Source organism: Beta vulgaris, chromosome 7 (assembly GCF_026745355.1).
Source record: "Beta vulgaris subsp. vulgaris cultivar EL10 chromosome 7, EL10.2, whole genome shotgun sequence".
In the NCBI taxonomy this organism is placed as follows: Eukaryota; Viridiplantae; Streptophyta; class Magnoliopsida; order Caryophyllales; family Amaranthaceae; genus Beta; species Beta vulgaris.
In genome coordinates, this window is record NC_079208.1 from 46,788,795 (window position 1) to 46,803,535 (window position 14,741).

At 35.6% G+C, this 14,741-nt stretch overlaps 1 protein-coding gene across 1 annotated transcript; it reads left to right on the forward strand.

The window, feature by feature from the left end:
* LOC104908581 (uncharacterized) lies at positions 1–12,406 on the forward strand. The gene is given in 5 exon segments (XM_057390846.1): positions 1–3,379; positions 4,767–5,395; positions 9,777–10,746; positions 11,520–11,679; positions 11,682–12,406. Coding segments are annotated over 5 exon segments (3,108 nt in total). The 5' UTR covers positions 1–2,467; the 3' UTR covers positions 12,119–12,406.
* The last annotated feature ends 2,335 nt before the right edge of the window (positions 12,407–14,741 follow it).

The following is a 14,741-nucleotide window of genomic DNA, read 5'->3' on the forward strand; positions in this document are numbered from 1 at the left end:
GGATGAAGTAGAATTAGCTATTTGGATTTCTAGTACACATTTACACTATAATGCATTATCATTCCCACCATTTATGTTTCTTACCACACGGGTTGTCAAGGGATAACAAAAGATGAGTGTTTTCCCCATTTTCCTTTCTAAAAAAAACTTAATTGTCTTCACACAACCAATCTCTTTGACCCTCATCCATTTCCTTCAATGGTTAACTCAATCCAATTCACGAAAAAGAAAACAATTTTCATTATGCACTTATAGCTCTTTTTACTCCATGCTAATTCGGGAAAGCTCCAAATAAGCACACGAAAAAAAGTCTTATACTAAGATATGCTTCAATGTCTATAAACGAGTGGCTAAAATGATACCAAATAAGCAATGTAAACCTTTATGTTGCAGTTGACTTTCCCCTTTTATTTTTTCTTGAATCTACTGCATTTGATATATGAGATCAATTTCATTCTCCTTTTTCCCCTTTTAGATTCGTACGATTCACATCTTTGGACAATTCAGGGATTCCATTTCCTATGGTTTATGGCTTATGGCTTACACCATAGGACAAAAACACCTAAATAATGCATTCAAGTTTGTCACTACATTACTCAAATAAGATGGTGGGCAATAAAGAGACGAAGTTACAGAATCATGAGAGTTATGCCGTAAGATCAGGTTTTACGTACTGGTAATGCCATGAATGGGGACAAAAGTAATTGAGTTGATCCTTCTCCTTCCTCCTTAATTCTTAAAAAAGAGAAGTAATTTATAAAAACCTGAAAAGCTCATGCCCACCAACACATTCTCCCCTAATTCTCTCCTGCATGTGCTAAACAGTAAACATGTCACATGCTTAATAAATGTCAGACATTAGGTGAAAAAACCCTAATACTACAGCAATGCAAATAAATCAGGTCAAATAACATTGAGTCTTTTCCAGTAACTCGTAAAAAACATCAAACGGTTTGGTGAAAATCAAGGGGTGAGAAGGCAGTGAAGGCATGTATGCTCACCGTGGGCAAAAGTATTAGTGTCACCTCATTATTATTCTCTACCGTTGGATATTTCATGTTTATGTTTCATAGAACTCTACTAATTGTAAAAGAAAAACCAATTGGTATAAATCTAACAAGTTACTACAAATGATTCGTTTTTTAAACTTTTTTTTAGTTTATGGTAATACAATGATCACTTTTATCGAGCATATTTTGACGATTGACCGCTGTAGGTTATACATTAACAGCTACTACATCAACCAATCGCTAATACAACAACTAGTTTTGCCAAACAAACCTATACATCGGTGACTTAGTCCCTTCACAAAACAAACTTCAATAATTGGAGGTAGGCGTAAATGGTAAGCAAGTTATTAAGTTATTCACAGGTTAAATACTAATACATGTAATGGAATCATATACTTGTAATTGCATAGTGAATGACGAAAGCTGTGAATTAGGCTTAGGACCAAGTATTAAACTATCACAAATTATGAAAAATTCCACAATTCATATTCAACCCTAAGCATGTGAGTGGGAGAAGGTTGACAAAGACACAAACACTTCATTATAGCTATTTACAAGGTTGTCTACCAATCCAGATCAAGAGCGGTCTCCAACACAATGATACAATGATAGAGAAAGAGGAACCTAGTGGCTCTCCAATTAATGAATGAATGATAAAAACAAGTTATAAAAAGAAACTAGCAACTCATAATAATGGTGACATATGATTAAAAAAAACTCAGATCTAATCTGAATCCAACCTGTATCCTAGGATATGATTACATTATTATATAGTCCGTATACGTTTCTTACAATTTAAAATAACAGGCACGGCAAGAAAATGATGCGCAACTTGGGTTTCATTAAGAGGCATAGATGATAATCAATAACAGTTTGAGGAGAAAGGGTCACTAACATATGTACCTTACTTCAAATCAAAAAGCAGTGTGTAATAACACTAAGTCAACTCCCACCATCTGAAGACTACTTCTATATAATATGAGATGAGAAGGAAGGAACATCAAGCAAATAAATCATACCAAAAGTGTAAAAAACAATGTCTATAAGTTTGAGGTTATAACTCCAAACCTGTAGGGCAATTACTCGCACCACACACAAATGCTTGGACGAACGCCAGAATTGAGCAAACTTTCACATGCTTTCCCTGCTAAAATTATATTGTAGCTAGATATTTCATCCTTCACAAACTTCAGAAACTTTGTACTCTTCTATAATTTTTGTTTCTTATTGCTTTGACATTTACTGGTAGCCATAAAAAGCTCCTATTCCGGGCTTTTAAAGTACATAGAAGCTTTTGGCAGAGACATCAATGCTTGAAGTCAAAGCCCAATCCAGCTGCTCTATTGTAGGCAACCTTCTGTCTTGGGGAAGTCATTAACCAAGCATCTCAATTCTGATCATCCCTAATCCTCAGATATGTCTGCTTCTTGTTGACTTTATTTCCAACCTGCATTAACATGATAAAGGAACAAATATATTTGCTATTTTTGCATCCCTTGTCGATTCTTCCATTCTTCATACTTCTATTATTCCTCTACAAATGGCTCAATTCCAATGCATCCATGAAAAGAAACTTACCCCCATCTCCCCAAAAGCTCCCCATATTAGGAAACCTTCACCAACTTGGCATGTACCCTCACCAAGCTCTTCAATCCCTGTCTCAGCAATATGGTGAGCTTATGTTGCTTCACCTTGGCAGCAAGCCAACTCTTGTTGTATCATCTGCAAATGCTGCTCGAGAAATCATGAAAACAAACGACATCATATTCTCTAACAGACCTCAGTCAATAATTAGCAAAAAATTAATCTATAACAGGAAAAATGTAGCAGGTGCTCCTTATGGAGAATACTGGAGGCAGATGAAAAGTATATGTGTTCTCCAGCTTTTGAGTAACAAAAGGGTTCGATCCTTCCAAAATGTGAGAGAAGAAGAAGTGGCCCTATTGATGGCAAAGATCAGGAAGTCAACATCAGCTGTGAATTTGAGTGAAACATTAATGACATTTACAAATGATGTGATATGCAGGGTGGCCTTTGGAAGAAAATACAGTGGAGAAGAAGGTGGTGCCAAGTTTAAGGAATTACTGAAAGAGTTTGTGGAGCTTTTAGGTACATTTACGGTGAGTAACTTTATACCTTGGCTGGCTTGGGTTGATCAAGTGAACGGGTTGCACAACAAGGTAAACAAACTTGCTAGAGAGTTTGATAAGTTTCTAGAGGGAATAGTCAAAGAGCATATGGATCAAAGAAATAAGGAAGGAAATGATAGAAAAAGAGTAAAAGATTTTGTGGATGTTCTACTCCAAGTTCAAATGGATAGCACAGTTGGTTTTCCCATAGATAAAGACAGCATCAAAGCTCTCATCTTGGTACGTCTTCCTTGTCTCTAACTATTTAAAGCTGTCAACACTTCACAATTAAAATTTGCATTTAAAGGCTTCCAAACAAATATTACCCTTCGGTGCTACCTACTATACTATATAGCATAACAAAGATCTTGTATTCATTTAGATAAAAGCCAAAAAACAAAAAGCTCTACAGGTAGGTTCAAACATGCATAACAGAGATAGGAAAGTAAAAAAATAAAACAAAAAAGGCTCCAATTTTGCTTTCTAATTTTGTTGGTTTTTTGGCTAGCTATGTGGACCACAGAAACGAATCAATTAAAATTAGAGCTTGTTACATTGACGCTAAAGATTCGGCAACCCTTGATGTGTTCTACCACATAGGACCTGGATACTAATAAGACGATTAGCTCATAAAAGATATATAATAGATTTCCACAGCCTAAGGAATAACAGCCCTTGAATCACATCAGAGAAACTAAAAACTACAAAGAAAGTACTAGCTCGAGGAAAAAAATAATGTATACTCCAAACTTAGCAAAGGTGCCACCTTCTTTTCATGCAATCTCCACTTCTTGTAAACCATGCACCATCCAGAAACATAAAAGCCTCTAGTTTAAAGAAGTGCCATTGAAGAGAAAAATCCTTATTCGCGAAAGTTTTAATGTTGCCTCCATTCAGGAACATGCTGTATTTGGGACTTGTGTCCAAAACAATTCAGGTTGGGAGAAACTCAATGCAGTGGGTTGGGGATACATTATTCTCCTTCAAATAAAAATATATAAAGAAAATACATTCATAGCAAAATGTTCACACTTCCAAAAAGTAAGCATTTTAAGAGTAGGCCACTAACTCTGAGTTATAAACATGAGAGCACCACAAGAAAGATACTCTAAATGAAAGTGACAATATTTTTGGTATGGCCTATAAGATTTTGACAGAATTAAACTAGCCAGTAAATTTTCAGTTTTGAACTACATAAATATAAATTATGCACACCAAAGTGACTTTACACAATTTGTGCACACCTCGATGAAGCCTTCATTCCCAATTTAATAATCCAGGCAGCACAGAGTAGACTTCTCATATTCAGATGGAAGGGGCCAATAAATAAGTTCTTAAACCAGAGGTCAAAGATCACTTTGGATAGCTAAGTCAAATATCTTTCCTTTTATGTTTATATAACGGATACAAGAAATTGAGATTTTCAATCGATCCATCAACTTCAGTTTGAGAATCTTTTATAAAATTAAAAGCATCAGCATTTCCTACGGCAGACAGGACAATATAAAACCAGGTTCACATGATTCCAAGTTAGCTGACCATACATAACTATCAATGATACCCCAAACATATGTCGGCATCTTCAGACTTCAATACCTAGCAACCATATCTATTCTACTTAATGCAGGACATGTTTGCTGGTGGAACGGATACAACATATACTGTCTTAGAATGGGCTATGACGGAGCTCCTGAGACATCCTACAGTTATGAAAATATTGCAAGAAGAAGTAAGGGGTATCACCAGTGGACAAGCAGATGTGTCCGAAGATGATCTGGAGAAGATGAAGTACTTGAAGGCAGTGATCAAGGAAACCCTTCGACTACATCCTCCAATTCCCTTGTTGGTACCTCGTGAATCAACTCAAGATGTAAAAATTAATGGCTATGACATTGCTGCTGGAACAAGAGTGATAACCAATGCTTGGGCAATCCATCGAGATCCAGCTACTTGGGAAGAACCGGAGAAGTTCCATCCAGAAAGGTTCTTAAACTCTTCAATAGATTTCAAAGGGCAAGATTTCGAATTAATTCCATTTGGGTCCGGTAGGAGGGGATGTCCAGGGATCTTATTTGCCATAGCTAACAACGAGCTTGTGCTAGCAAATCTGGTGAGTAAATTCAACTGGGCATTGCCTGGGGGAGAAAAAGGTGAAAATTTGGATATGAGACAACGCACTGGACTCACAATCCACAGGAAAGTCCCACTTCTCGCAGTTGCCACTCCTTATACTTGCTAGTTAGAGGAGAAGTTGCTGTTAGTTATAAAAACTGTTTAAAAAAAACACCAGCAGAATAGCAAACAGATTCAATTAGTGCATGACATAGATCAAAAGAAGATAAGGCACACATCTTGTGAAATTGAGTGATGAGAATAGAGGGTGAGCTATCTATCTATTTGCACCAGCATGCAATATATGACTGGGAAAGTCACTCGTATGTAAATTTGAAGATTAAAGAAAAACCTTGTAAAGATATTCAGTTTTCGACGACAAAGGACAAGGTCTGTTGCACAAGGGCAAAGATGTCTACAGATAATTACAAAAGGCTGGCATTGAATTTTCAAGCAACCATGCCGCTAGCATGTAACAGTACAGACAAGAAAAATGCAAGAAAAGACAATAACTTTACATAATCATAAAGATGGAAAATGATTTGATGGAAATCAAGTCTTAAATTATGTATTCTTTAACACAGAAGAAAAAAAAAACTAGAGCAGACTTGATACTCTAGCAGAAAAGCATATACAGAGTAAAAAGCGTATATGAGTTATAATCTTGACACAGCTCGACAAAATTTCAAAATAATATTCAAAGGCAATGGCAATGACATACTTATTAATCCAAGGATCAAGAAACAGAGTCATCAAAGAGTCAATTAGGACAGCCTGTAAGGCTGTAACAGATTTATTTGAGTAAAAAAGGGAACAGAAAGAGGAGGCTATTGAGATAGTCTACTCATAAATTGACCAACTAGTTATATCCCAGCCTTAATGAGGAAATTTTTGTTCTCTAGCACTTATAAATCTCAAATGTGGAATAAAAGCCTTGGTCACTACTCACTACCACATAAAACAGAAAAATTGACTAGCCTCTGTAGAATACCATACAAAACTATTAATGTGTGTAAAAGCAGTACAGTAGAGATTATTATCCTTGAGCACACAAGATAATAAAACTTTAAAGCTCCTACATACTGATATTCAGGGTCCCTATGAGGCTACAAAAAAAAAATCACAGTACTTAGCTACACCAGATGATCCTTCTAATAACAGCAATTTCATAATATGCTAGCTATTAAGGGTACCATTCCGGTCAGAAGCTTTTCAAAAACCCATAGCAGAAAATTGTGAAAGCAACAATAAGCATGAACTTATTGGCAAAAACAAGTATTCCCCGTCCAACTTGTCCATCCAATACTACGAAGCCGTCCACTTATTGCTATACTCCTTCCTTCAAGAAATAATTATCACATATTCACATATAATGCTATTTTACCAAGTCCTGAAAAATATTGTGAACTTTCCTGACATAGTACTAATTTATGATTAGATGATCAGAGATGTTCCTACACAAAATGAATGATGGGGTGTGGGGATGGTCCAACAACCATATATATAGAGTCTTCTATGAAAATCACATCATATCTAAGGTATTGGTGCAATGTAACAATTAGATCCAAATGAAGGGAGTATCTACAATCACGAAATGTCTGAAACATTAAGTTGGTTGCTTAGCTTGTGTCAAACTAGAGAGAAAAGAGGGGGAGGATAGAGAGAGCAGAGACATATTTCAACCATGATCCACACCAGGGATCCTTTTATTGATCACCATATGGGAAATGCCAACAGATCTTAATCTTGCATCACACACCAGTAGAAGTGTTGTTTGCCTTTACATCTTAGGGGGCGTTTGGTTCACCAAGAGGAAAGGGAAAGGGTTTAAGAAAGGTAAATAAGGTGAATGGAAGGTCAAACCCTTATATTTAGTAGGTTGTTTGTTTCAAAATATCTAGCATATGAGTCATATCAATGATGATGATGATGATAATAATAATAATAATAATAATAATAATAATAATAATAATAATAATAATAATAATAACAATAATAATGATAATATAACTTAAAATAATAATAATAATAATAATAATAATAATAATACTAATAACTTAAAAATAATCATCATAGTAATAATAATAATAATAATGACAACATAATAATAATAATAATAATAATAATAATAATAATAATAACAATAATAATAATAATAATAATAACCATACTAATCATAATCATAATCATAATCATAATCATAACCATAACCATAATAATAATCATAGAAATAATAAAAGTAATTATAATAATAATAATAATAATAATAAATAATAACAGTAATAATAGTAATAATAATAGTAGTAGTAGTAATAATAATAATAACAATAACAATAACAATAATAATAATAATAATAATAATAATAATAATAAAAATAATAATAATAATAATAATAATAATGTTGTTTCAAGAAAAGGGTAAGTGAAACCCTGATGGGGAATGAACGTAGAGAAGTTTGGGGTAAGGGAAGGGTAAAAGGAATCATTGAATTGACAAAACACACAAGTAAGGAAATCAACTCATTTGATTCCATTACCCTTTCTTGAAAACCTCTAACCAAACACCTCCTTAGTTCTTTTTTTGATTTCACAGCCCTATATACCGGGCCATCAACTAAAACACTAACGTTGCATTTTTTTCATTGAGTTTCCCACTTCCATTCACTATGATATTCCACCTATCTTTCATATACAACTCCTCCTCCACATATTCTCATAAATCCCTTGAGAGCTCAGGGCACAGAGGTGCATTACACTTAACTCCAAATATTTCTTTTTGTAATCCCTAAGTAATTTTCTGATGAGCAAGCTGTTCTTTCTCAAAGACATGTAATTAAACTTTTGTTCAGAATACTCAAAAAGCTTCCAAACAGGAAGCACATATTACCAATGCTACTTCTTATACTAAGGCCGTGTTCTTTTGGACTGAATCGAATTGAACTGAATGGAGCTGAGCTGCTGAGGTGAACTGAACTTATGAGGGGAACCGACTAAACTAAACTGAACAAATTGGAGCTGAACCAAACTGGAAAACTGAAAAGTAAGTCCAAAAGAACAGTACCTAATTCTAGGACCTATATAGAGGCTTCATTGGGGGCAAATGTCCAAGACCAAGATACTCGCCAATAGATTTAGACAGAAGGCTGGAACTGAATAGCAGGGTAATCTGTCTCTCCACATTGGCTGATCTCATGAATTAAGCAATTTTAATCAGATGTAAGATCATAAGAAGCTATATATCCAATGGAAAAGAAGGGGGACCAGACACCATCAACAAAGTGTGCAAGCTAGAAAAGATAATCGAATGGCCTTAAACAAGGATCAAGGTTGTAGCCCTTCCAAGGCACCTTCATTTGAGCTTCATGGCCCTTTGAGCATCTTTATCTTAAAGAGGTTATCATTTAGAGAACTTAGCCTACCCAAAAGAGAGAAGCTTTACCACAAGAGCAACAAGTAATTTCCAAAGCATGATCATATAAGGATTTTATAGTTTAATAATGTAAACCTTCATTCAAATACGCACCCAAGGACAGAGGCTTGGAGCCAACCCTAAAATCCTATGCAAGGATAGTCCTGACTTGGGTCCAGCCAAAATTGTCATCACCCTCATCATACCCCCAGTCCCCCAACCACCACCTAACCATTAACAACCAGTTCAGCACAACCAAAATGAAAACAAACTTACCACTGAAACAATTGAAAGAAAAAGACTAATTACAAAAAATTAAACTGAGATCTACCAGCTCTCGGGAATGATTTCAGGTGTAATAGTTGATTAGTCAGGTTTGCATCGAGTTTAATCCTAACAATTCACTATTGTTAGTTTTTTTAACTTACATAAAATGATAAAAACTGGTGGTTAGCTATAGAATTCTTTTTCCATTTTAGTATGTCAGGATTGTCATTCAAGTAATCACTACTGGTTTATAAGAAGAGTTCAACTACTATAAAGAGATTGCTTAGGTGGCAGCCCTAAACAAGAAGCAAGAAAGATAAACAGAACAACTCCAAAGGCGTAAAGCCGTAAACAATACCGAAAGTACACAGACAGTGAAGGATACCAGAGTCACAATGCCCGTTTGAAATATGAAGATTAGTTTGCAGTTTTGACTTTTAAGTAAAGAAAAAGAAGTTTCAAATAATTAGACCAGGAAGAAAGTTTAAAATTTCCATTTGTAGTGTAAATTTAAAAACATGATAGCTCACTTGTCTACTCTAAAAAAGACAAAAGTACAGGAGGCTGACAAGCAAACAAAACTGTCAAGTGATAGTAAATTCAAATTCTCATCTTAAGGAAAAATACAAATACATCAATACTCAGTATAGCAGTCACTATTTGTTTTCTCCTCAAAGCACCTTCAAAGATAACACTAGTGTAAATAATTTTGATGTCCACTAAAAGGATACATATTTGGATCCCTTGAAAAGAAAAGTACAGAAATCTCTTTCTTTGAGTTATTGAAAAGGAAAATAGCTCTCAGTTGATGCACAAACTGGCGAACACAGACATACAGAGAGGAGGGTAACTTGCACCAAACTGGGAGGAGAGAATGCCTAATATCGTACAATGGTTGGAGACCCTAATGAATGTGTTCAATTTGCGCCAATTTACAGTCCTGCCTTTCTTCCTCTTGTTGTTCTTCCTTTACAAAATTCTCTTCAGCAACCATCCAACCAGAAAACGTTTACCACCCTCCCCAAAAAAACTGCCAATCATAGGAAACTTGCACCAAATTGACCAACTCCCACACCGATCATTGCACAAACTATCCAAACATCATGGAGAGCTCATGTTGCTTCACTTTGGAAAAAAACCAGTCCTTATAGTATCATCTGCAGAGGCAGCAAGTGAGATCATGAAAACTCATGATATCATATTCTCAGATAGGCCAGCTTTAAGTATGTTCAAAAGGCTTCTCTATGACTGTAAAGATGTAGCAACAGCTCCTTATGGCGACTACTGGAGAAGGATGAGAAGCATATGTGTAAACCAGCTTCTAAATTACAAAAGAGTCCAGTCTTTCCATAAAGTCAGAGAAGAAGAAATAGCCGAGATGATCGAAGAGATTGGGAGGTCACAAACAGCAGTAAACTTAAGCAAGATGTTTGCCAACTTAACTAGTGATGTGATATGCAGGGTGGCTTTTGGGATGAAATTCAATGGAGTGAGAGATGGAATCAATTTCAAGGAGCTGCAGGAAAAGCATGAAGAGTTAGTAGGCAGCATTAATGTGGGCGATTTTATTCCTTGGCTAGCCTGGATTAATCATGTAAACGGTTTGGAGAGGGAGATTAAGAATACTTCTAGGGCAATGGATTGGTTTTTAGAAGGTATTGTCCAACTGCATTCTGATAGATTAAGTCAAGGCCCAGGAAGAAATCAGGGGACAAACTATGACAAAACGCAGGATTTCGTGGATGTTCTACTCGAATTGCAACAGGAGCATACAGCAGAAATGAGCATTAATAAAGAGAGCATCAAAGCTATCATACTGGTATGTTCCAAGCATCCTCCTAAAACCTTCATAATTGGCATATACAATACTAGACTTATATGCACGCGATGCATACGAAACATGTAGAAAATTAAATTAATTGCTAATTACATTTAATAAATCAGAGATTTTCAAAGTTTTAATCAATTTATCTTGCTAAACTAGGGATTTTCTTAAAAATTCAAATATCTAGTTGAGAGGGAGTAACTACTGTGTTGGATATCTTCACTGTTTTCCTTTTGTCTTTTTTATATTTATTATTTTTTAATTAATTAGGTAGTTGCATCCTTTTTTTTTATTCTTTTTTTTTCGTGTCTCACCCCTGTTCTCATATATACCTCCCCCGTAACAAAATAGATGTTACATTTTTGACTTTCACACTTGTCAATGTAGTACTTTGACCATTAATAATTAAATTGTGTATTAGTAAAAATTATAAGAAGTTAATATTATGAAAATACATTGAGATGAATCCAAGAACATATCATAGAGTAACGGTTGATTTTATCTAAAACTAAATAGTGCATGGTCCAATGTAGTAGGTGAATAGTGCAATTTTCAAAATGTAGCATCTATTTTGTTACGGAGCAAGTAATAGAGATGAGACACTTCAAAACTGAAGCACAATCTTGACCGTTTAAGTCAAATGACTTTCATGCATCTTTAATCAGCCTAATATATACAATTACTTCTATATTAGTATAACATACTTACCCGGCCCCTAAAAGAACACGGAACAAAAAAAGAAAGTCACTATCTATTGTTTCATGTAGGATATGTTCGTAGCTGGAAGCACAACAACTTATGCAACACTAGAATGGGCTGTTTCAGAGCTCCTAAGAAATCCTAGAGTTCTGGAGCCTCTAAAGAAAGAAGTGAGAGAAGTTACCAAAGGTAAAGTGAGCATAAGTGAGAACGAACTGGAGAAAATGGAGTAATAAAGGAGACTCTTAGAGTACATCCTCCAGTTCCTTTGTTGTTGCCTCGCATCTCAACTCATGAAGCAAAAATTAATGGTTATGACATACCTACTAGAACGCAGGTTATTATCAATGCATGGGCTATCCATAGGGATCCAAAATTTTGGAAAGAGCCAGATCAGTTCATACCAGAGAGGTTTCTGAACTCTCCCATAGATTTTAAGGGTCAGCACTTCAATTTTATTCCATTTGGATCTGGTAGGAGGGGATGCCCAGGAATTTTATTTGGCATCGCCAATATAGAGCTTGTATTAGCAAATCTTATACAAAAGTTCGATTGGGCACTGCCAAAAAGAGCTGACGGAAAGACTTTGGACATGATGGAGCACCCTGGAGTTACAAGCCACAGGAAAAATCCTCTTCTCGCCATAGCAACTCCTCATTCTGCCTAGTTAATATTTATTGTAGCAAATTACGCAGAACTCAAGATCAATCCCTCCAAAAATATTTAAACATAATGATAAGTTGTAATTTAGTTAATAGAGACTTCAACAACATAGTTTTTCTCAGAAATCCAACGTTTTGTAAGAATATGATGACCATTAAGAAAGAAAAAGAAAAACAATGTCAAAGAGTATGAGATAAGCTCTTAGTAGTACCTCTTAGAATAAGCTCTTTGTGCTAAGTTCCTTATGAGCTAATAGCACAGCAGCAATAACAAAAGGGTTTCTTCTCTTGGATCTGAATCTCACTCAATTACACTTATGTAAACGTATTATCCCAAAACTTAATCTAGCTGAAGTTATTGGCTTTAAAGTGGGAACTTAACTAATTTGAACTTACTAAAACATAGAACTTTTTGTTGTCAATTAAAAATGATTAACCCTTACGGCCTTATCAGATGAAAATAACTAGTCTAAACCAACAAGCATATCATGCATGAATATCTTTGTCCTTTACTCCCTTTCTCTTATTAGAAGTTAATTAGCCTAGTTGGTAGCAGTCGTTAAATATAGGGCAACACCCCATTGCTAACATTGATGAAATATTACAGCAACAAATTACATCCCTAATCAGTTCACATCAATTGAAAGTTCATTTTTCCAAAATCACCTATAAAAACAAGTTTCTATCAATAGGGTGAGTAGGAATGGTGTGATAATAATGAAAGTGACAGCCATATTGCCATAAGCCAAACATATTCGAGCACAAGCAATAGACAAGTTATTATCAAACTTTTTGTGACTCATGTCAAAACCCATTGAAATTCCACTTGTGAGTATCCCACATTGGAGAAAGAGTAGAGAATAAACCACTTTATAAGATGAGGAGTTACTCCTCCTATCACCCATTGGTTTTAGGATAGGAACCTCCTAACTTGTAAGTGGGTTAAACTCTCCTCCTCCTTATTGGGTTACCCAGGCCTATTTTCATATAATCTAAAAATTAACATGGTATCAGAGCCCGGGTTGCGGGTCTCGTCTAAACTGGATATTTGATCGCTACTGGATAAGGATTTACCTCGACAGGATGTCCAACCCCTAAGAGACTTATTGCTCCGACCTTTCCAGTTAGTCTGAATTTCTAAGGACACTCACAAGTGAGGGGGTGTGTCGAAACCCATTGAAAGTCCACTTGTGAGTGTCCCACATTGGAAAAAGAGGAGAGAATAAACCACTTTATAAGATGAAGAGTTACTCCTCCTATCACCGATTAGTTTTAGGATCAGGGAAAAAAAAGGCGGTCGCGTTCTCGGTAACAGTCACGTTTTCGCGGGAACGGCCCGTAACGGCCAAATAGAACATTTCGCGGTCGTCGCGGCGTGAATTTTATGAAAAAATTCACATAAGCAGTGTTTTAACTTTGTTTTGTTATCAATACAACATTTGGGGTACTTTTGATGGAAATTAATCATGTTTTTTTTTGGTGCAATAGTAAAGGTGTGACTGAGTGTGGGAATAAAAAGAAAAAGAGAATAAAAATAGGGGACAAAAAAGAAAAAGGGAATAAAAAATTAAAAAAAAGGAAGAAAAGAAGATAGAGAAGTGGAGAACGAGCGAGATATTTTATCTCAGTTCTCACGTGACTAGCAGTCACAAAATAAAATGAAAAAGAGAAGAAAAAAGAAGAGAGAGAAAAGAAGAAGAATCATCAGATCCATAAAAGAGAAGTAACCTGCTTCAACAACGGCCGGCGTCCACCGGCGGCTACGATGCCAGAAGCATCTAAAGGTATATAGCTGGCATTTTCTGTCGTGACCGGTGAAGCAGGGGCCATCATATTCCTCCCATACGCATATTAGGGTTTTTTTTTTAAATTAGGGTTTCTTTAAAATTATGGTTTCCATTTTAGACTGCAATTTAAAGTAATTAAATGAAATTACTTGAGGGTTTTGTGTCGAATTGGAGCATGAAGAAACCTAGTAAGATTTAATTCGAGAAATTTTAGTCCGATTTATGCTTTTGTTCTCCTTTTTCCTTCTTTGCCTCGCGTTTTATCACAAAGCGGCCAAAAACCCGTTCTAAAACGCCGCAACTCCGTTACATAACGGCCGAGTTTGGTGTGAATTTCCTTCCACCGTTCTAGAACGGGTTTTCTCGGAATGGCAACTCTCAAACCCGTTACAAAGCGCCCGTTCTAGAACGGAACAACCGAGTTTTTCTTCCCTGTTTAGGATAGAACTTCCTAACTTGTAAGTGCGTTAAACTCTCCTCCTCCTTATTGGGTTACCCAGACCCATGTTCATATAATCTAAAAATTAACAACTCATTCTCGCACATCTGTACAAATGAAAGACAATGACGTGCGGGCATCAATAAGGCTAATTAGCTAATGGTGCTCTATAAAACAAAGACGTATCATGATTCATGACATCTACTTAAAAAAAAAGTACATAATGACATTCTAGCCCTTGTTGGCAATAGTTCGCAAATTAAAGGGTAAAAATGTCAATATAACTCTTGTTCCGTGAAGAACTAATGTTTTTCTTATGGAAATGAGTAAGGTTATTTAGGTAATAGTACTTTATGGAACAAAGAGGTATAACAACATTTTTGCCCTTATTAGCAATACGAT